This window comes from Limanda limanda, chromosome 3 (genome assembly GCF_963576545.1).
Source record: "Limanda limanda chromosome 3, fLimLim1.1, whole genome shotgun sequence".
NCBI classification, from domain to species: Eukaryota; Metazoa; Chordata; class Actinopteri; order Pleuronectiformes; family Pleuronectidae; genus Limanda; species Limanda limanda.
Genome location: NC_083638.1, coordinates 1399445 through 1420362, shown reverse-complemented (window position 1 = coordinate 1420362; position 20918 = coordinate 1399445). Strand labels below are relative to the sequence as shown.

The following is a 20918-nucleotide window of genomic DNA, read 5'->3' as shown; positions in this document are numbered from 1 at the left end:
AATCCTTCTGGTTCCTTTAGAGCGACACAGAGTTGCTTGGTCAAGTTTTTACAGAATACAAATATCAAAGGGAAAAGGTGGATTTGACTGGATGGATTTGCAGAAGATCATTTGAAAGTCAATTGGATTTGTGCACAGGTTGCCTGGAAATAGCCTCCGCAGGGTCTGTGTGGGAGGACGGCTGAAGACACTGGACGGCTGAAGACACTGGACGGCTGAAGACACTCGACGGCTTCAGGAACGTAATGTTGGCGCTTCTTTTTATTTAAAACAACATGGGTCAAGTACAGGTGGTCAGTGAAAAGGAGGTGACTCTGCAAAACATTCAGGAACTCTACCGCAAGTTTGCCAGCGAGTGTCCGAGTGGGAATCTACACTTACACGAGTTCAAGAAGATCTTTGGCACCGGCACACCCTGCACAGAAGAAGAGTCAGCGTACATGGAAAATGTGTTTCGATCCTTTGACACAAATCAGGTGATGTGACAGCGTCCAGGGATGTAGAAGTGAAGAGATGACAGAAAACTAACTTTAGTTGAGCTGTGTAAAACAGGCAAATGTATCTCGTGAGTATTCATCTGATTATAATCTGACTGATGTGTCTGACCTCTGGTTTTCCCGCAGGACGGTAAACTGGACTTCATGGAGTTCGTAGCCGCCGTGCATCTGGTTTTTCGTGGAAAACTCGAGGACAAACTGAAGTGGTCTTTCAAAGTGTATGACAGAAATGGAAATGGCTGCCTGGACCGACAGGAAGTACGACACATCGTCAAAGTGAGTTCACGCTTCCTTTACATTCACATCGGCAGCCATTTTTTTACTGGACCATCACCTATAGAAGAATAAGAGGTTGTTTAAGTTCATTTTTGTGTTTCTGTTGCACTTTATTGTTATAAAAATAAGAACGTGTGCGTCGATACTGAATCAGAACCAGTCTGCGTTGTTACGCCTCATTGATTCCTTCCAGGGTGTGAGTGAAGTGAACGTCAAGTCAAGTCAAGTCAAAAGGAATTTGTTTCTGTGTTTCAATCCAATAAGATAAAAAAACAATTTGATTGTCTAAAGACGTCAGCATGAGACACTTAAAGCTTGTTTCTTCTGTGCAGATCATCAACAAGATAAAGAGACACAACGAACCGGAGGTCACTCAGAACATCGACGACATCTGCAACAGAATATTCGACCAGGTGGACAAGAATAGAGACAGTGAGTCACAAGTTCAACACAAACACAAGTCGGCTCAATTCATAGTGAAAAGCAGTCGGATCCTGAGATGTGTTGATTCTGAGCTGGATCTGTTAACACTTTATAAACATTATACTTTGTGTTTCCTTCTGTCCAGGTCAGATTTCTCTGGAGGAATTTATAGAGGGAGCTGAAAAGGACCCGTGGGTGATGGAACAGCTCAAACTGGACATCGCGCCCTGTGATTGGTTCATCGAGCAGCAGAGCAAACCCTGAGGACAAGGACTCAAAGGGGTCGGACTCGGGGGGGGGTTCTGAGTGATGACCTGGGCCTCCACCCCTTCAGACACGCCCCTGTTGGCCTTCAGTGACCAGCTCTCGCCTTGTTTCCACACAGAAATGATCTTTCCACTTTTGTGCATCATGAGCGACCATTCGAGGAAATCATCATCTTGTTATATTCGATCTGAGGGAGCGAGAGGTTCAGAGACTCTGGAGAATCTCATCCAGCGCTGGACTGAGTGAATCTTCTTTATTTGTATTTATGCTTAAAGATGAGCAGCAGAACCTTCCATCAAATCTTCAATTTCAACCTGGTTTCACCTTTTCTGGGAGAGAAGCCATGTTTGTTCTGCACCGAGTGACAGGACACAGCTTGGTATCATGACTCAAGACAACCTGAGGAAGTGCTGAAGTCAGAAAACAAACCTGAGGTTCCAGTGCGTTGTGCCTGTTGTTCTCAGACCTGATGTTTTGCTAAAGTTCGTTGTGCTTATTTGTCCCTGTGAGCTGAGCTGAATTTTTAAATTGAACCTTAGTTTGAACACAGAAAAACAAACTGTAATTCAGCTCAGTTCTGCACATGGGAGCTTTCACCATTTGGATTTAGGCTGACTTACTGCTCTTAGCCTTTAAGGCTCCTTACTGAGCACTATGATAAAGTGGTGCCTGCTACATCAGAGACATTCACACAGACACTCACACGTTTGACTTTCTGTGACGACTCACATTAAAAGAAACATTTCCCCTCCTTGACTTCTATTTGCTTCTCTAAGCTGTAAAAAAAAAAATCTACTTTTTGAGATGTTTTCATAGGACAATGTGATTGTATGTTATACATATATAAAATCTGAACAATCTGAATGTTTGCTGCTCACATTCGTCATGAGAATTAAACTCGTCTCATTTGAAGATTCCGATGTGTTTCTCCTGCACCTCCCTCGGGAGAGAGAGAGAGAGACGACACAAATCATCCTAACGAGTTCTTCTGCTGCTTCTCAAAGTTTGATTTACACTTGAATCTGATCACTGAGGCAAAGTTCAGATACTTTGTCAGCTCATGTAAAAGCTTAACTCATTATTTCTGACAAAGTTAAGTGGAGTGAGACAGAAAATGAAGGATTTTGAGTAAATATCAGACTGGGACCAGAGGAAGGACATTTCTCAGGAGTGCAAAGGAAAGTGTTTAAATTTCATATTGAATTGAGACCTGAAAAGACAAGACACAGAAGATATCTCATTTTGAATTCTCTTCTGGCAGGTTGTGGTTGTCGGGGGGGCGGGGGCATGAAGCCAAATTATATCATGTCCTTAGGCAAAGAGCCTTAAAGGCTAAGATTAGAAAGACACAGTAAATCCATACACAAGGTCCCACAGGGTCTTTACCAGGGAACAGTGCATGTGCATGTGCATGTGCATGTGCATGTGCATGTGCATGTGCATGTGCATGTGCATGTGCATGTGCATGTGCATGTGCATGTGCATGTGCATGTGCATGTGCATGTGCATGTGAGCCTCATTTAGTGTCAACAGGACCTGTACCTGTGCACCTTTACTTTGAAAGATGTATTTATCTTTCAAAGTAAAACACATGACACCAAAATACTTAAAGATTTACTTTTTCCTTCTGCTTCAATAAACACAAATTCCACCATAGCCTCAAAAAAGAGAAAATCTGCAGCTTGTTACCAAACACACAACCGGGGGTCTGGGCCACAGTAAAAAAATTAAAATAATAAAAATAGAACTTGATATTATAAGAACAATGTAAACAAAAGTCTCTCTAAATAAATATGTTTAGTCAAAGAATGCAATTTTATTTCTGTGCAAACGTGGGGCAATGTGTTTATGTGTGTGTGTGTGTGTGTGTGTCTGTTTGTGTGTGTGAGACATACATTGAATATCAAGGATATTTCACACACAGATTTAAGTATATCTGGAGAATTGTCTCCTGTTCTAGCACATTGTTCATTCACACATTCTTCTTAACGAATCGTCATATTAATTTTTTATATTTTAAGAAACTAGTTTTTTTTTAATAACCACTGACGGGACAGGGGCCCTTCAGGAGCCAATCAGATTAGAGCTGGAGCCGTTCTTCTTCATGTCCTCTGAAGGCTGTTAGAAGTAGACCGGAAGTGACCTGCAGGTGTTTATCTCGGTGTTTGTTTCCTCTTTGAAACGAGTTTCTCCTATTCGGTAGAAACACGTGGTGAATTAAAAAAAATAACTCTAACGGCTCTTTTCATATTCACGAACTTTTCACTCCAAGTTTTAATTCGTAGCTCACGATAATCGCGTGAAAACGCAGTTCGTCGTGCTGCGGAAGGTGACAGGTGTGCGCATGCGCAGTGCCCCGCTGCTGCTGTGTTGATAACCCGTCCTGCGCTGCTCCTCGTCGCTAAGCGGACTAACATGTGATTTCTTGGTTCTGTGGACGGATTCTTCCTGGAGCTGAGATCCGGTAAATGTTTGAAACCGAGTCGAGTCGTTCGACTGAGCGGGTCTGTCACGAAGAGGCAGCTACATGCTAGCTACGTTAGCATGTAGCTGCCCCAGCTGTCCAGGTCGAGCTAGCTAGCTGGATTCACGCTAGCTAAGTTTCCTGAAGTCACCGGGCTGAGTATGGACGTGCAGCCGGGTTCCGACCCCCCCTGCCCGGGTGGGTGCGAGGCCTCTGCGGCTGCAGCTAGCATAGCAGCCGCAGAGGAGCTAGCATAAGGTAGCTAGCGTTCAGTCCTGGGCTCGAGTAAGAAGGATTGACTCCGGAGTGCGAGAAACCTGAGAGGTTTCAGTCGGAGGTTGTTTGGTGGAAACTGGTTCGGTCCACAGTGGAATGAGCGTTTAGAAGCAGCTACTTGTCTGAGTGTGAAGTGCTAGCATCTGTGTTAGCATCTGTGTTAGCATCTGTCTGCTACCTCCTCGGGTTCGTCATGGAGAAACAGATCATAGATCCCGAGGGAGCTGTCGTCATCCAGGAGAACACGAAGCAGTCAAACTCCGGAGAACAACCGGAGGTCCAGATGAGTGATGAGGTCACTGCAGTGAGCCGGAAGTCACACTGACAGAACCACTGTGGTTCCATCAGGGTCAGACTCCACAGAACCTCCGGATAATCTCCTGTTATTGAGCTGTCTGTGTGTCAGAGGCTCCGGACTCTCACCGGAGTTTGTCCTGCCAATATATGATTTATGAGTTTGTTCCTCCGTCTTCTCAGATGATTGAGTTCATGACTTGCTTCTCTTCTCTTAGAAAGTCTGTCCTGATCGTGGAGCCGCCTACTGGTCAGCACACAGACATCTTTCAATTTAGTGTTTGTGTAAATAAGCTCAAGGAGATGATTCCTGAAATACACTGGTGTCCACTGGAGACGTGTGGGACAAGACCAGTTAGACCTGGTTTTCCAGCTGCGTCACGTGGTGTGTTGTGAAGGTTGACTGGTTCTGTCACTGCACATTGTGTTGGTCTGGTCCTGGGTGTAGCCAGGAGACCAGGACCAGGACCAGGCCTCAGGTCAGCCAGCACCAGGAGACCAGGCCTCAGGTCTGGGCCTGGCCCTGGTCTCCTGGCTGCTCTCAGCACCAGGAGACCAGCACCAGGCCTCAGGTCAGGGTCCGGTCCTGGTCTCCTGGCTGCTCCCAGCACCAGGAGACCAGGGCCAGACCTCAGGTCAAGTCCTGGTCTCCTGGCTGCTCCCAGCACCAGGCCTCAGATCGGGGTCAAGTCCTGGTCTCCTGGCTGCTCCCAGCACCAGGACCAGGCCTCAGGTCTGGTCCTGGTCTCCTGGCTGCTCCCAGCACCAGGAGACCAGGCCTCAGGTCGGGGTCTGGTCCTGGTCTCCTGGCTGCTCCCAGCACCAGGACCAGGCCTCAGGTCGAGGTCGGGTCCTGGCTGCTCCCAGCACCAGGAGCCACACCCAGCAGGCGGGTGTCTCTCCTGTAACCTGCTGTAAAGTCAACACTGGTTCATGATTGGCTCGGACGCTCACAGTCACCTGACTGCCTCGGCCTGCTGAGCAAGTCTCTGACCTGAAAGACTGCATTCCTCAGACTATTATTTGCTCGGGTGTTCGTTAATATTTTAGTGTAGGAACGAGTTCAGCCTCAGAAGTTCTGTCCTGATGTCAGGTTTCTGTGTGTTGCTGTGGACCCCAGGAAGTCGTCTGTGTAGTTTATTGGATGAGAAGCTTGAGAGAAACTCCAGCTTCAGCCCCGGGAACAGACTCGTCTCTGTCCTGCTCTTTGGAGGCTCAGCCACACACATACTAGGGTTTATGTTTGCTGATGTTACATCTTTTACTGAATAAACCACGAGAAAATCTGTTTATTTACATTATTTCTGTTATTCGCAAGGGATTTGTATTTTCTTTTTATATTTATTTATAAGGAAGTTTATGGTTAAATTGTAAAATATCAAGCCTCACACATAACTAAGTATAATTATTGGCATCAGCCCCAGAAACCAGTTTTATTTGGGCTCAGACTGACACACACCAACAGTAAGGTGACACTTCTAGATTGTTATTAAATGATTTCCTGTGTGTGTGTGTGTTTACAGGTCTCAACTGAAACCATGCTGAAGTGGTTTTCTGCTGAAGAGGGAGAACCTGGGTCTGGAGTACGTTCACACACGTTTGTCTTTCATTGATTAAACAGTGAAGAGATCTGTGACACTGTTAACTGTTATTTAACAAACTGAAACAACTTGTCATTAGTGTGTTTGTAACGTATCATAAATCTATAGGACTGTTTACACACTTTGTCCATCACGACATTTACAATTCAGGATCCATTATTAAATACGTGCATCCAGGTGAATTCTGTTGCTTCAGACATATAACTCATGAACTGTCAAATTTTGACACTGCTTTTTATTTGTATTGGCGCAGCTTTTGTTGCCTTTACGGCACTAATTTGGCGACCTAGGAAACTTGCTAATCTAATTTGCTAGCATGAGTTGTTAATCATTTCATAAAACGCCTCTGATCCAATCAAATCTGAATTCCGATGAGTTTAGTCAAGGTTTTATTTATAAAGCAGACTTCATACTCAAAGGAATATTCAAGGTGCTCGAAAGCAACATTAAAAACAACACAGAAACAAAATTATAAGAAATCCATTGAAAACCAGAAAGTTTATATTTGTAAAACCTATTCATTCTGTCCAACATAATCTGTGACTGACGCTGGCAGTGAAAGCCAGTATTTAATTTTCTTCAACATTGCAATCAGATACCTGCTGGCCTGTTCCAACACCAGCTGGGTTCCTGTGATTTTGTCTCTGCTTCCTAAATGAAATGTCCTCGTCCTCCTCGTCCTCAGGGCCCGGGCTCTCCCCTCCGTGCTGCTGGCGCCGGCGAGCTGGCTGTGGAGGAGGCGGCCGAGCGGCTGAGCCACACCGAGCTGCTGGTCACTCAGCTGAAGGAGATGATCCGAGAAAAGGATGCAACGCTTCGCACCAAAGACGAGCAGCTGAAGGTGAGAGGAAATAGGAAGGCTGATTTATGAGAATGAATTCTGCTGTTTGTCCTTTTGAGAAGTTTCCATGTGTCAGATAGGGACCATCTGTGATCTGTATATATAATAAATCAGCATTTACATAAATTCAGTAAAGCATCATGGCTTGAGCAATATTAATAATGATGGGATGTAGCCAGCACCTGAATCTAAAGGAGACAAACACCGCTCCCACAAACTGTTTTACACCGAAAGTAGCAGGTAAACGTTTTTTTAAGTTCCCTACAAGGAGTTTTGAACTGGTTATGAAACAGTCTTACTGTAATATTGCTGCCTCTCGATGACCTACAACAGCAAATGAGACGTCTTTTTACGAGCTACGTGCTTGGCTGTTCCTCACCAACTCCACATCTCTCATAAACAAGATGGATGAGATCAGAATGAGAATCACGATCCATCACCTCATCACTATGCGTCCTGCAAACAGCTGTGTGTAGTGGTGTGGTTTGAAGCATTTGTCACATTGTGGGTGAAAGTAAAAACAATCATTAATGAACAACCTGTTCTGTGGGACTCAGGTGGAGAAGGAGGCTTGTGATGCCAAACTGTCGAAGCTGCGTCTCCAGAACAAAGCCAAGGTGACGTCCCTCACGTCCCAGCTGGAGGAGCTGAAGAGGCAACAGGGGGGTCCGGGCACGCCCACACACAGCAAGAAGGTACAGCTACTCTAAGAGGATGATTAGATAGATGTGAGATAGATGAATAGACCTGAGGAAAATGTGAGGTTTATTATCCACGTGAATCTGAAACTCATCACAGAAGCTGTTTTCAGACCTGCACTGAAATCTGGAACTTGTCCTGCCAAAAATGTGTGTAACATGTCAGATTGAGTGCATGTGAGGAACCAGCAGGACAATGTGTGGAAGCTTCCCAGTGAGCGAGTGGACGTGTGGACGAGGTTTCTAACACGTGACGTGAAACTGAAGAACAAAGATCTCAGGATGAAGAAGAGGAGCAGGACACGTAGAAGACGAAGACGTCCACTTGGAAACACGAGGAGATTCAAGATCTTCTGGTGATGAGGGCGACGCCGTGTGGAGGAGCTGGAAACAACAACACGGATCTTTCCACAGCTGAGTTTATACGTCATGTCCCGCCTCCTGCTGCTGTACAGGCTCCGCCCCTCGCCTGATGTTCCCACATGTTCCTGCTGCTGCTGCTTCACAGGAGAAACACTAACTCCAGAAATAGTCTGGATACAATTTCCAGACATTTTCTGGTGTTCATGTCTGAAGACAGCTTATGTCTCTAATTTTTCTAGCATAATTTAAATCCCATTTCATTTTAGACTTGAGATTGAAATCAAATCAATGTAAACTTAACGTGTCGTTGGTCGATCTCATGGATCTTTTATCAACAAACAATCGGGACACACAGAACAACTTGAGCAACGCCTGTCATTTGATATTTGTCTCTAGGGATCATCAGAAGCAGGAGAGCAAGCCAGTCGGGGAAAGATTGTCTTACTGAAGAAGAAAGTTGAGGAACTTGAACAGCAACTTGCACAAAGAAACAATGAGCTGGAAAACAAGGTAATGCTTATTCAATATGGATTCACCCTCCTGTTGTCATGTTGAAAGATGAACAAGGTTCAACCATCTCTCTCTCTCTCTTCTGGACATTTCTTAAAAGCAGTCAGGGTTTGAATTCTGACGTTTCTTCTTTCTCTTTAAACCAAAAACTTGAATCTACTCCAGCGGAAGGAGGTGGAGTCGCAGCGGCAGCGAGGAGAGGAAATGGACACGATGCTGACGGAGAAGGAGCGGAAACTGGTGGAGAAGGAGGCCTACATCGTCCACCTGCAAACAGCTCTGGCAGGAGATCAGCCCGTCGCACCTCCTCCACAACAGGTCAGGGACACAGAGAACATGGTGGGAGCATCAGCTCATAACTGATTCAGGCTTCATGTGTCTTAGTTTTAAATAGTGTACTTTAAAAAAATATCATAAGGAATCTCCATCTACTGGAAACCAGATGAATTAAAAAACATTGATGCATTTTAAAACTTAAACTTATAAATGTTGATCTAGCTGAAGGAATAACAGTAGAAGCTACATTCCACGTTTTCAGCCGTTTAAATTTATATATATTTTAGGGCTGGGCAAGTTAACTCGTTTTAATCGAGTTAACTCAAGTGATGAGTTAACTCGTTTTAATCGAGTTAACTCAAGTGATGAGTTAACTCGATTGTTTATCCGCCAATTATTTTCTTTTTTCCTGTTCTGCAGCAGTCAGCAACAGACTTTCACAAAATAAAAGCCTGACTTTCACAATAAAACAATAAATAATCAAACCTGAGTTAATGCGAGATAAAATAATTAATCAAGTTAACTCATCACTTGAGTTAACTCGATTAAAACGAGTTAACTTGCCCAGCCCTAATATATTTATATTTTGACTTTCTCTCTGAGTCCAATGCATTTGCTGATGCTCATCTGTGCTTTGCCTCCTGCAGGTGGTGGAGGAGGGTGGAGCCATGCAGGAGCTCCAGCTGCTGGTGCAGAGTCTGACCAGGAAGGTGGGAGAAGCAGAGGAGCGCTACAGTCTCCTGCAGGAGCAGGCGGAGAGCCTGAAGGAGCTGCTGGTCACAGAGAAGGAGCAGTACGCTCAGAAGGAGAACATGTACAAACAGAACGTAGGTTTTTAAATTTGATTCCAGCCACAAACACACACAGGTGCTTTGATTGTTTCCTGTATCTGTTTAACATCTGGTCGCTGATGATGGTTTTTAGATCCAGACATTCAAAGACATCCTCATTCAGAAAGATAACCAGCTGATGGAGATCAACCAGATGCACGAGCAGGAACTCTTCAAGCTCGCAGCCAAGTCTGATGCCAGCGCCGACCTGGAGCAGGTAGTGACATCACTCACTTCTAAACCAATCAGGGAGGAACCTGCTTATTTATACATGCTTCTGTTTTTCTCTTTCTGTTCTGAGGAAATGTAAGAGCTGCTCACAGCCATCAAGTGTCACCCATCACATGCCTCTGGCTGTTTTCAGACATGAGCTCTGGAAAATGTTATAAAAACATATATTTTATTTCTGTCTCCTCAGCTTCTGAAGGCCCTCAAACAGAAGCTCCATGAGAAGGAGGAGGTGCTGCTGGGTAAAACGCAGGTCATTGATGTTCTCCAGGGAGAAGTGGATGGAAGAGACCAACAGATACAGGTCAGGAAAGACAACGTCTCTACGCTTGTGTATATAATGAGTTTTCTTCATTAATCATGTTATAGATTTAAAATGAAACGTAATGGCACTTCCTTAACCCCATTGTTTTTATGATGTTCTCCACTGTTCTTCATCATCTTCTCTTGTCCCTCTAGGAACTGACTGAGAAGCTCCGTCGGCTCCAGGTTGAACGAGAGAGCTTGGCCTCCAAGATGGAGGCAGAGAAGCACGTGATGCGAGCACAGCTTCGCGACCTGATGGAGAAACAGCAGGCGGAGGTGCAGCGGCTGAGCGAGCAGCATCGCTCCCTGGTGGACCAAGCCCAGCAGGACTTCCTGGAGCAGCTGGAGGAGCTGAGGAGAACCTCGGGAGCAGCGCCACCTGCCAGTCAGGAGGCCTCGGAGTCGGGAAGCATGACTGCTGATTCAGCCTCCATCCAAAGAATGGCTGAGCTAGAAGGTGATTACATCATCCTTTCTTTTAATAAAATGTTTTTAATCAGATTGTATGTTCTGTGCATCCAAGGAGACACTTTTCACCACATTTACCAGTAAACCAGGTCAAACACAACGATGTCATCAAACCCACAATCATAGAACGATGAGACCTGAACAAAATCAGTGAGATCTCTTCACCAAGTTAAATGCATTTCTTTATTTCTGCAGCACAAGCAAAGCAGAAGACGGATGAAGCCAGCAGATCAGACGCCAAGTTCTTGAAGATGAAAGCTTGGTCGAAGTCTCGGATCAGACAGTTGGAGGAGGAGCTAAAGAAAAGCCAAGTAAAATGAACAACCTTTTGTTCTGTTCTACAGAATTTAAATCGAAATTGAAAAGGTCTTTTTTAAATGATCCAAAAGAAAATGAAGACAAATCTCAAACTGGACTTGTTTCCCCAGTAACATTATAAACAACATCAAAAAGCAGGAAGACGTCTTCTAAGTAAAAAAAGACCCATTTAAAAGACGTCCTCTCTGTCCTCTTCAGGCTGGAGGCGCCCCCCCGGACCTGACGGCTCTGAGGAGTCATATCACGGCTCTGGAGGAGGAGAGGGAGGAGAACCTCTGGAAGGTCGAGCAGTACGAGGAGCTCAAGACGAAGAATGGTAACCAAACCAAGTGGATTGTTCCCTGGACCTCGTGGTTAAATCTATGAGAAGAACTCTCAGAGTGCACTTACCTACAGTGATTGGCCTCTTATCACCTTGTAGCATATTGAGATAACATGCATAAACCATGTAGAAACATTAAAGGGACTCTTACCTTTGTTGCATTTGAGAATTACAGCACATTCAAATCATCCAGCCTTCCTCCAATGCCCCACCCCCTCGTTCCCATCCGCGGTGTTTTTTTGAAGAAACTTTATTTACAAGCAGACTTACAACCTACTGCCTCCGCGCACGCACGTGAGTTTTTGTTTACCAAAGCAATGGATTCGGTAAGTTATATACATTTACATTCACATGCCTTGATGACGGGCCCGAATGCGCCACAAGAAGCAGACGGAAAACCTCCATGCAGCAAACAGACAGGTCTGTCGGCCAATAAGGTCCTTCGGTCCCGAAGAATTTTATTGGTTGAAGTTTTCACTAAATATTATGAGAGTGAAATAATTGTTTGTTTTTACTCCTGGTGGGTCTGTCTTGCATTTTAGAGTGTCATTACCTTATTAATACCAATTTAACCTTATCCAAAAAAAGTGTAAAAATGCAACAAAGGTAAGAGTCCCTTTAAACACAGGCAAAATATCCATTCTCTCATGTAGTTGAGAGGAAGAAACTAAAAGATAAGAACAATACGGTTTATTTATTTGACCTTTAAGCAGCTCTAGACTGACATTTGATCCAGATTAGCTGCAAATCCTTATTTTTCGGTTTGTTTTTGGTTTCTTTAAAAGCAGCCTGCGTAAAAAATGACATATTCAATCTGTTTTGATCTTAAGGAAGTGAAATCAAATCCTCTCCAAACACTAATGGTTTCTTTCTTGGACGATACCACATCCGTCCTTTTAGTTTTTTGTGTGTAATCCTCCTGACAGACAGACAAACAGAACTGAAAACCTAACATGCTTATTAACATGAGATAACGTCACTGGTTCCTTCGATGTGATGATGAACTTGTCTGATGTTTTCTGTTAGAAATGCTGGAGGCGAAGCTGGTGGTGTACGAGGAGCAGCAGAGGAGTCTCCAGGCCGACCTGGAGCAGTTCAATAAGAGGGCCGCCTCTCAGGTCAGGGATCCAGGACGTGTATCTTGTAACTCTGCTGCCTTCGGTTGATCTGCCTCCTCACGGCCTGTTTCCTGCCGCTCTCTGCTCGCAGGCCAGTGAGTCAGGAAGTGCTGACGACTCCCAGAGCCAGGTGCTGGAATGGCAGGAGATGGTGACGGAGGCGGTCAGTGCCAGGGACCGGGCCAAGGAGGAGAAGGTGGCCATGGCGCTCCGCATTAGCCACATGGAGGAGGAGAGAGAGGGTAAGAGCTTCTGTTAGAGCAGTGGTTCCTCATCCCAGGGTCGCCACGTGGCTGAGGAGTTAATTATTATTATTCAAAATAAAATTCAATATATAAGTCTGGGAATTTAAACCAGGGATGAGATCTGCTTTAGATCATTGTTATTGAGCGTCAGTGAGTCAGTGCTTCATCGTGTGCAGCAGCCGGGTTCTACTGGGGGGTCGTGACTCCAGAATGAGAAGCTCTGTGCACATGAAGTTCTGTTGACAGGAGAACGTATCTCAGACACATTCTTCAGAAGCTCAGGAGACAAAACCAGTTTTCAGTTTGTGTTCCGTCTCGACTCGGCTCCGCCTCCACCATCAAACTCTGATCCCGTCTGTGTTGACCACTTGTCTGACTGAACATCATTTTCTTTTTCTTTGTTTGGTAACGGGGAGCGTTCGGTTTGACCCTGTGCTGCCTCCCATCTCCTGGACCCTCCCCCCAACCCCCCCCACCCCCCCACCCCCACTCCAGCCCCTGCTCCAGGGATGGGAGCAGCCAATCAGAACAGTTTCCCATCAGTTTTGTGCATGCAGGCTCCTCCTCCTCCACCCCCCCCAGTGCAGCTCCTGCTCACTGCACTCTCTGCAGTTCGCCTTCACACTTGGACCGAGGCTGAACTGCAGGCAGTGCAGTGGCAGGCCGCACTTTAGACTCCGCCCATTTCCTTCTTCCTTTCTCCTGTGTTCTTCCTCTTTTCTTTTCCATTCCTTCACCCCTTTGTTCTTCTCTCCTACTTTGTTTCCTTTGATTTCTGGGGTTGTCACACTAAAATAATAATAATAATAATAATAATGGTATCAAATCAAATATGGGTTTTTTTCTTCTGTGAAGGAAACTAAACTTGCACTAACTCTGGGAAGAGGATGACATCACATGCTGCAGACACACAACACTCATGTAGAATCTGTGTGTGTGTGTTTGTAGCTTCACTTTGCAGAAGGTGGATAAAACGATCTTATTCATATTCATACCTCATGTTTTGAAATGTTCTAACTGCTCCTTTTTCCTCACAAACCTACACACAGACCGAGTTTTAACCAATTCTAAACTGATTCATTCGGTCGGTGTCGAGTTCTATGTGTCATCCAGTGGAACCTGCACTTTCTTTCTAGTTCCTTGTAAACTCATTTAAATTAAATCTTATTTATCATTAAAATAACATATTGACTTCCTGTATTTTGGGCTTTTGGAGCTGATGGTGAAGTTTGTTGTAAATCCACCTCTTTCCTCAGTGAATTACACTTCTGGGTTATGACTAGGAGGTGCAGTTTTTCAATTAAAGGTCTTTTAACACACACACACACACACTCACACACACACTCAGACACAGACACACACACACTCAGACACACAGTGAGCGGCTCGCTGCTGTTCTTGTACCACACCTTTGCACCCACGTTAAATTCACCCTGGTTGTCGGAGAACATTCAAGTTGCCTTGAAACCAGAGAAGCTCACCCGTCTCTGTCGGAAACTTTTCTAAAGTTTTGTTTGAATAAGTACGTTCATCATAGTGATGCTTCGCTCAGATTTAACATTTATTTCAGGCTCGGGATCATCAATCAGAATTGAAAGATGTAATGTTTGGGATATTTAAAGACGTCATATCGATCGTAATTGATCATCATTCATTATTAAATAAGAGCTAAATGTTTCTTCAACTAAATCAATATGAAGTGCTTGTGAAACTGCTGAATCAGCAACAAGTTGTCGACACACAAGTCTCACAGCTCGACTGAAATACGTCTCTGCTGACACAACAAACCTCCTGTTTAACATGATGTCGGAGTTAGTGACTCATTCACCTTCTCATTCAGTCCAATCACTCCTAATGCTGTTAGTGGTATTGTTGTTAAAGATGATTAGAGTTTATTGGTCTGTTGTGGTGCTCTGATCTTTTAGAATGATGATGTCATACATGTTGTCAATCAGCTTCTAAGTCTGAGTTTATTATTTGCCACAAACAGAATCTAAAACCAGAGACTTTAGCTTCAGTACCGGCTTTGCTTCTGCTTTGCTTCTGCTTTGCTTCTGCTTTGCTGCTTCTTTTCCATCAACTGGAACCAAGAACTCTTTGTTCATGTCTGTTGTTTTATTTATAACCAAACCACAACCTTAAAGTGACCTTAAACATGATTAATTAATAACCCCCTCCTGCTTTAAAGTTGTCTAATATCACTTTATAAACTAACACAACTAATGAATAACCGGTTTGGTTTGATGAATAATACGTGTGTGTCTCCTGCTCTTCCATCCTCCTGATATGATCCCTGCTGCTGTGGTCAGTGGAGGTGAAACATCAGGGTGAGGCCGACCGGCTCCGTTCTGCATCACACTCAGTTTATTCAACCTGTTTTCAGACATGAACTATAAGTAAGAACACAAATGAGTCAGTTGCTCCGGACGTTTTCCAGAACTTCTCCTGCAGCCTGCTAGTAAGATACACTCCTGATCAAAATCTTAAGACCAGTTCAAAAATTGCATGAATTTGCATTTTGCACTGTTGGATCTTAGGAAGGTTCTAAGTAGAGTTTCAAAATGCAAAAAGAAGAAATGGGAACAAGAGACCAAAAGTTGTGAGCAGGCAATTTATTGGAAACAACAATTTAACTGAAGTAGGCTGTTCAACATTCGCACTAGCCTTTAGGAAACACTTGCATCAAGCATGCCAAAACGAATTTTTGAAGTGATCAACAATGGTGGAGCTACTCATTACCGAGTCAGTTTTTGACACTTTAATTTCTGTTTTAGGAGGTTTTTTTTTTTTTTTGAGCTGTGGTCTTAAACTTTTGATCAGCTGATGAACAGCCTACTTCCCATTTCTTCTTTTTGCATTTTGAAGCTCTACTTAGAACCTTCCTAAGATCCAACAGTGCAAAATGCAAATTCAGGCAATTTTTGAACTGGTCTTAAGATTTTGATCAGGAGCGTATCTGGAAAAAGTCAGAGTGGACGTGTGGATGAGGTTTCTAACACGTGATCAACGTGAAACTGGAAGAACACAGATCTCAGGATGAAGGAGAAACACTAACTACAGACTATTGTCTCTTCAGTCCGTGTCTGAAAACAGAAACGATGAGTGTAGATAATCTGATGCATTCTTTCCAGTACCTAGTCCTGGTGCGTTTGCTTCCTTGCTGAGTCGAGCCGGTCGGAGCTGAACCCTGAACCCACGCTGACCACTGCTTCACCCACTCACTGTTTCTCTTCTCTCGCCCACCTCTCGCTCTGAGCTGCCTCCCTCTCCCTCCACCCACACACCTGACTCCGCCTGTCACAAAACGGATGGGAACGTGTTTTGTTCGGTCTAATCTTCTTGCCGTTGCCCTGCTTGCTTCCTGTTCGGCTGAATGAAAACCCAAATAGTATAAAAGCATAATCCCCCTCAGACGTGCACCCCTCCGGTGTCACTCTAAATAACTGTCTGGTGTCCCTGTTGAATCAACGTTGGCTTGAAGTGTGACTCAGACAAACGGGTCCCCCCCCCCCCCCCCACAGCCTCTTCCCCTGCTCCGCTCCCACATGTTTGAATGCTGTGTTGTTGCTGTGCAGACTCGCTGCATGACTCCGACCAGGACGTTGCGTTGGACGTGTTTCTCTCTCAGGACATTTATGCAAAAAAAACAACGTGAACACACACCTGGAGTCTGAGTCACTTCCTCTCTCTCCATCCTTGATTCTCTGTTCCTTTTCTCGCAGTCTGTCTGGATGTAACTGTTTTCTCTTTCACCGAGTTTATTTGTGGTGTTGAAAGTGCCTCATCTCCCTCCTCATGGAATCCATCCAACACCACCTGTGCCATCGTCACACTTCTTCTCCACTGTCCGTCTCTGTCCTCACGTTGTGTCTCTCACTCTGCCGTCACGCTGTCCGGCCCCTTTTATACCCTCCTCCCGTTCATAAACACATCCTCAACCCAACCCCCCCCCCCCCCTTTCCCTGTGGCACAAAACTGATTGAGGATGACTGGTTCTTTCCTGGCTGCTCCGATCCAGCACTGGCCTCTCGGCAGCAGGAGTTGGAGGAGGAGCTGGCTCAGTCCCGGGGGCTCGGCCAACACAGGGTCAAGAAGCTCACGGCCCCGGCCCAGCGGAGCCTGCAGGTACGATAACACACGCAGACACACAAAAACCCTTTGTATTTATGTGTTTAATGAACAAGTGATCGCATGATTTATCTGATTTATACAATCTCCATTGTGGTTTTCCTTTTAAACAGAGGACATTCAATTAATTAGGAGAGATCTCACAAACGGGCCCAGACGTAATGTTGTTTCAGCTTCATCGACTTTATGGAACCGTTGGACCTCGATGAAGATTCGAGCTCCGCTGAGCGACACAGTTGTGTGTTTTGTTATCAGTGGATATTTCCCCTCAACTACAAAATTGTTGAAAGCTCTAAACTAATTCCACTGTTGTAGAAATGTTGCACAAAAATATACATTTTAGGTCCAATTTAATTCATGTTGACATGTGACAATCACTCCTTTTTAATAAATCGAAAAGGGAGTCATGTGCCGTCTTGCTAAGACGCTAACAATCCGATGTATGTGCATGCATAGACATATATAAAGACTAGATGTCTTGTTCGACGGAGCCAGACGTCACCACATGGCGGCCATCTTGCTACGGGGCAGCTCGCTCACCCATAACATTGTGTTGGTAAATAACACTAACTTGCTGAATTTTCGACCGATTTTGAAACGGTTTGGTTTGTTATAAACGTCTGAGATGTAGATATGACACTGTGTACTTATGAATAATATTGTTATTTTCTAAAAAATTTTTATAATTTATGCAGTGTCATAACTACATCTCTGACGTTTAAAACAAACCAAACCGTTTCAAAATCTGCCGTTGGCCGGCAACGCAGACGAGACATCTAGCCTTTATATATGTCTATGTGTGCATGAAGCGTAGAGCTGGTTAGCTTAGCTTAGCTTAGCTTAGCTTAGCTTAGCGTCACATAGAGACAGGAAGTTGGCCGAAGAACCTCTGATCGGTTTCAATCTGCACAAACAGAAAGGTTTTGAGAACCTGTTGCTGCTCTGGTTGAGTAAAGCGTGTCGCCCCCTGCAGGAGGACTTTGAGTTTGACGGACAGGTCCAGTTCCAGGACCCTCGCAGCGCCTCGCAGAGCACCCCCCCGATGGAGGGGGAGAACATGGGAGGTTGGTGGCCCGAGTTCAGTTCCCCAGATACAGGTGTGAGATCCGCTAGACAGTTTACGCCGGCATGCACACGGTCATCTGCACATTACTTTGGGAAACTTAAGTTGCCTTCGGGTTGGTATTTTTGTTTTTTACCATAAAACTCCAAACTGGTTTTACTGAGTGTTGGATCGTGGCTGTTTGTTGGTGTTTGGTTCAGTTTGACTTCTGGTCCACGTGTTTGGGTCAAACTCTAACAAGCTCATCCTCAGTTCATTAAAACTAACCCTGGGTTTATTTATCGAGTCAATTCATCCGCTGGTCTCCATTGTGTCTGTTGACAGTATTTTCTTTTGACACGTGCATGCTGGTTGAGCTGGCTAGTGTTTGTCTGGATGACCTCACTGAGTGTGTGAATGTATAAGTGTCGGTGACAGGAAGCTCCTCATCTGTGGTAAGTTGTTTTTCATTGTTTGCATGTTCTGCTCATTTCAAGTTTTTCTCATCCTGTTTCTGGTCTTTTTAAGTTGCTTCTTATCCAAAAACCCAAAAAATACATCATCAGATATCCAAGAAACAAAATAACTAAAAAAAAAAATACATATAAGTAGTTTTGTTCCAGATGGAAAACTAACTGATGTAAGTTTTGGTTGTTTGGAGCGAAGCCTTGTTTCAGTAAATTAATCTTCACTTTCTCATAAGCTGTTTTCAGACCTGCTCTGTAGTCTGACATGTTCCTCACATGTTCCTCACCTGTTCCTCACATGTTCCTGACATGTTCTCTATGTGAGAACAAATGTCTGAGTCAGTGTCTCTGGACGTGTTCTGGATCTTCTCCTGCAGCTTAGTGGTAAAATGTGTGTAACATGTCAGAGTCCATGTGAGGAACCAGCAGGACAATGTGTGGAAGCCCCCAGTGAGCGAGTGGACGTGTGGACGAGGTTTCTAACACGTGACGGACGTGAAACTGAAGAACACAAAGATCTCAGGATGAAGAAGAGGAGCAGGACACGTAGAAGACGAAGACGTCCACTTGGAAACACGAGGAGGTTCCAGATCTTCTGGTGATGAGGCCGACGCCGTGTGGAGGAGCTGGAAACAACAACACTGATCTGTCCACAGCAGAGTTTATACATCATGTCCCGCCTCCTGCTGCTCTACAGGCCCCGCCCCTTGCCTGGATGTTCCCACATGTTCCATGTTCCCCGAGTCGGACCCGACAACCTGCTGCTGCTTCACAGGACAAACATTAACTCCCAATTTTCAGAAAAATGTCATGAGTCCATGTCTGAAAACAGCTTATAGACTTGTTGCTGTTTCCTTCAATTCTTCAACTGTCTGTATTTACTTCCACCCCCGCCCTGTGATGTTCTAACCTGCTCTCTGTCCTGATGACTCCAGATGGTTTGCGCTCTGTGGTGGAGGAGCTGGAGCTGGAGAGGAACCAGCTGCAGGAGCAGATCCTGAGCCTGGAGGAGCGCTGTCAGGATCTGGAGGATCGACAGCAGCTGCAGTCTCGCATGGAGGCGTTTCAGGTAACCTCCCGTGAGCTCGTCCTACCACACGCCATCTTCTTATCCACTGCTGGTCGTGAAGACGTTGAGTAAATGACGAGTGAATTGCATGTTTCCCCTGAGGACTGGGATTTAGTAACAAGCCCTTCTAACACAGGTGACGTTTGATGTAGATGAAGATGAGCAGCCATGTTGGGTCTCTCAGGTGTGTTGGGTCTCGTGTGCGTGTGCGCTGGAGAGCTCCTCTGGCGGTGGCGGCTAACGTGTGGTGTGCTTGTTTAACCTCGGACACTTTGGTGGAATAACGCAGACTCACTGGGTGTCGTGAACCTCACAGATGGTGAACATCAGGGTTTGTTCCCATGTGAAGATAAAACCTAAGGATCTTAATGATTCTGATGGTGACGCTTGTCCACTGACGCTCGTCTCCAGGGATCTGCTGTCGTCCACGTCTGTGTGCAGTGACCGTCTCTTCATCCAGATCTGTATGAACTTCATCTTTGCATATTGATGTTTGTTGTTGTGGCCCCACAGAACGAGTCCGAGAAACTTCAGAGTCAACTCGCCAGCGTCCGAATTCAGCAGAGCAGAGACGCAGAGAAACATCAGCTGCTGGTCGCCAGTCTCACCGAGCAGCTCAAAGGGTAAAACAACAGATCTCTGCAAACACCAAGTCTGAGTACATGGAAATACAGCGAGACACATCTCACTAATAGACTCTAATTGTCTTTCTTATAATATATGCATTCATCAACTGTTAGTTAGTTGGTTATAGTTTCTGGTTTTTGAGAAAGTGCCCACTAGGGGGCATCTCTTTTAAAAAGTTTGCTCAGCTTGTTTCTCTGATAACTTCAGATCTCAACGTTGATCTGCTTAGTTAAAAACCACCAAGATCCAAACAGTCTATCGTAGAAATGTGACGTAGAAGTGGATAAAAGTGACTTTCTGACAGACACTGATGAGACGCCACCAACACACGTGTGAACTGTTATAACTGTTTGTGTGTTTTTCAGACTGAGTAACACACAGGAGTGTCTGGAAAGTTCACTGATCGAGAAGGAAAACACTTTGGCTAAAACGTCGGAGAAACTTGAGCTGATCGGCAGCCTCAGAGAATCTCTGAGCGAGAAGGAGATTCAGTTCAAAGACGTCTCTGAGCGGCTCCTTCAGACCGAGCACACTGTGAGTTTTACCTGCGTTGTTAAGGTTTCTTCTCTGTTTGTTGTGTGTTTGTAGTTGACGACTTTTCCTTTTCCTCCTTTCAGCTCGACAACGTCTCCACAAAATGCAGCAGGTCGGAGAAACACTGTTCGGAGTTAAAGGCCGAAGTGTGTGACCTCACGCAGAAGTTTACTCTTCTGAAAGAGAAGGTGTGATTTCTCAAACAAAAAAAAATTATCTTTATGAATTCTGTTTCACTTAAATCCATTAAGACCTAAAGCTCCGAACAGAAACAACATCTGAAACCTGAGGGTTTTCGTAAGAGCAGAACTGCTGTTTACAAAAAAAGATAATTTCCAAACTCAAAAAACATGTATGGCTTATATATTTAGGTTTTCATGTAAACAGAAAGCCTTTTTCCTAAAGCACATAAACATTTTTAATAAGGTAA

At 44.8% G+C, this 20918-nt stretch overlaps 2 protein-coding genes across 2 annotated transcripts in view; both read left to right on the top strand.

Moving 5' to 3' along the window:
• The first annotated feature begins 275 nt into the window (after nt 1–275).
• On the top strand, nt 276–1460 carry LOC132998785 (guanylyl cyclase-activating protein 2-like). The gene is made up of 4 exons (XM_061068531.1): nt 276–476; nt 624–773; nt 1106–1205; nt 1342–1460. Exons 1-4 carry the CDS (start codon nt 276–278, stop codon nt 1458–1460), a joined length of 570 nt encoding a protein of 189 aa, XP_060924514.1.
• Nucleotides 1461–3827: 2367 nt separating this feature from the next.
• Nucleotides 3828–20918, top strand: part of LOC132998715 (golgin subfamily B member 1-like) — a 33403-nt gene continuing 16312 nt past the window's right edge. The window contains exons 1-20 of the mRNA XM_061068458.1: nt 3828–3927; nt 6021–6080; nt 6784–6939; nt 7497–7634; nt 8397–8510; nt 8676–8828; nt 9434–9613; nt 9711–9833; nt 10035–10148; nt 10304–10607; nt 10814–10929; nt 11135–11252; nt 12285–12376; nt 12468–12618; nt 16640–16746; nt 17723–17813; nt 19194–19327; nt 19841–19950; nt 20320–20488; nt 20572–20676. Coding sequence (XP_060924441.1) covers nt 6036–6080; nt 6784–6939; nt 7497–7634; nt 8397–8510; nt 8676–8828; nt 9434–9613; nt 9711–9833; nt 10035–10148; nt 10304–10607; nt 10814–10929; nt 11135–11252; nt 12285–12376; nt 12468–12618; nt 16640–16746; nt 17723–17813; nt 19194–19327; nt 19841–19950; nt 20320–20488; nt 20572–20676 — 2520 coding nt within the window. The 5' untranslated portion in view covers nt 3828–3927; nt 6021–6035. The remainder of the gene's footprint in view (nt 3928–6020; nt 6081–6783; nt 6940–7496; nt 7635–8396; nt 8511–8675; nt 8829–9433; nt 9614–9710; nt 9834–10034; nt 10149–10303; nt 10608–10813; nt 10930–11134; nt 11253–12284; nt 12377–12467; nt 12619–16639; nt 16747–17722; nt 17814–19193; nt 19328–19840; nt 19951–20319; nt 20489–20571; nt 20677–20918) is intronic.

Coding starts and splice junctions, on each gene's coding strand:
- LOC132998785 (XM_061068531.1), top strand. CDS start 276: ATGGGTCAAGTACAGGTGGTCAGTGAAAAGGAGGTGACTCTGCAAAAC. Junction 774..1,105: donor AAGTACGACACATCGTCAAA/GTGAGTTCACGC, acceptor TCTTCTGTGCAG/ATCATCAACAAGATAAAGAG. Junction 1,206..1,341: donor GGTGGACAAGAATAGAGACA/GTGAGTCACAAG, acceptor CCTTCTGTCCAG/GTCAGATTTCTCTGGAGGAA.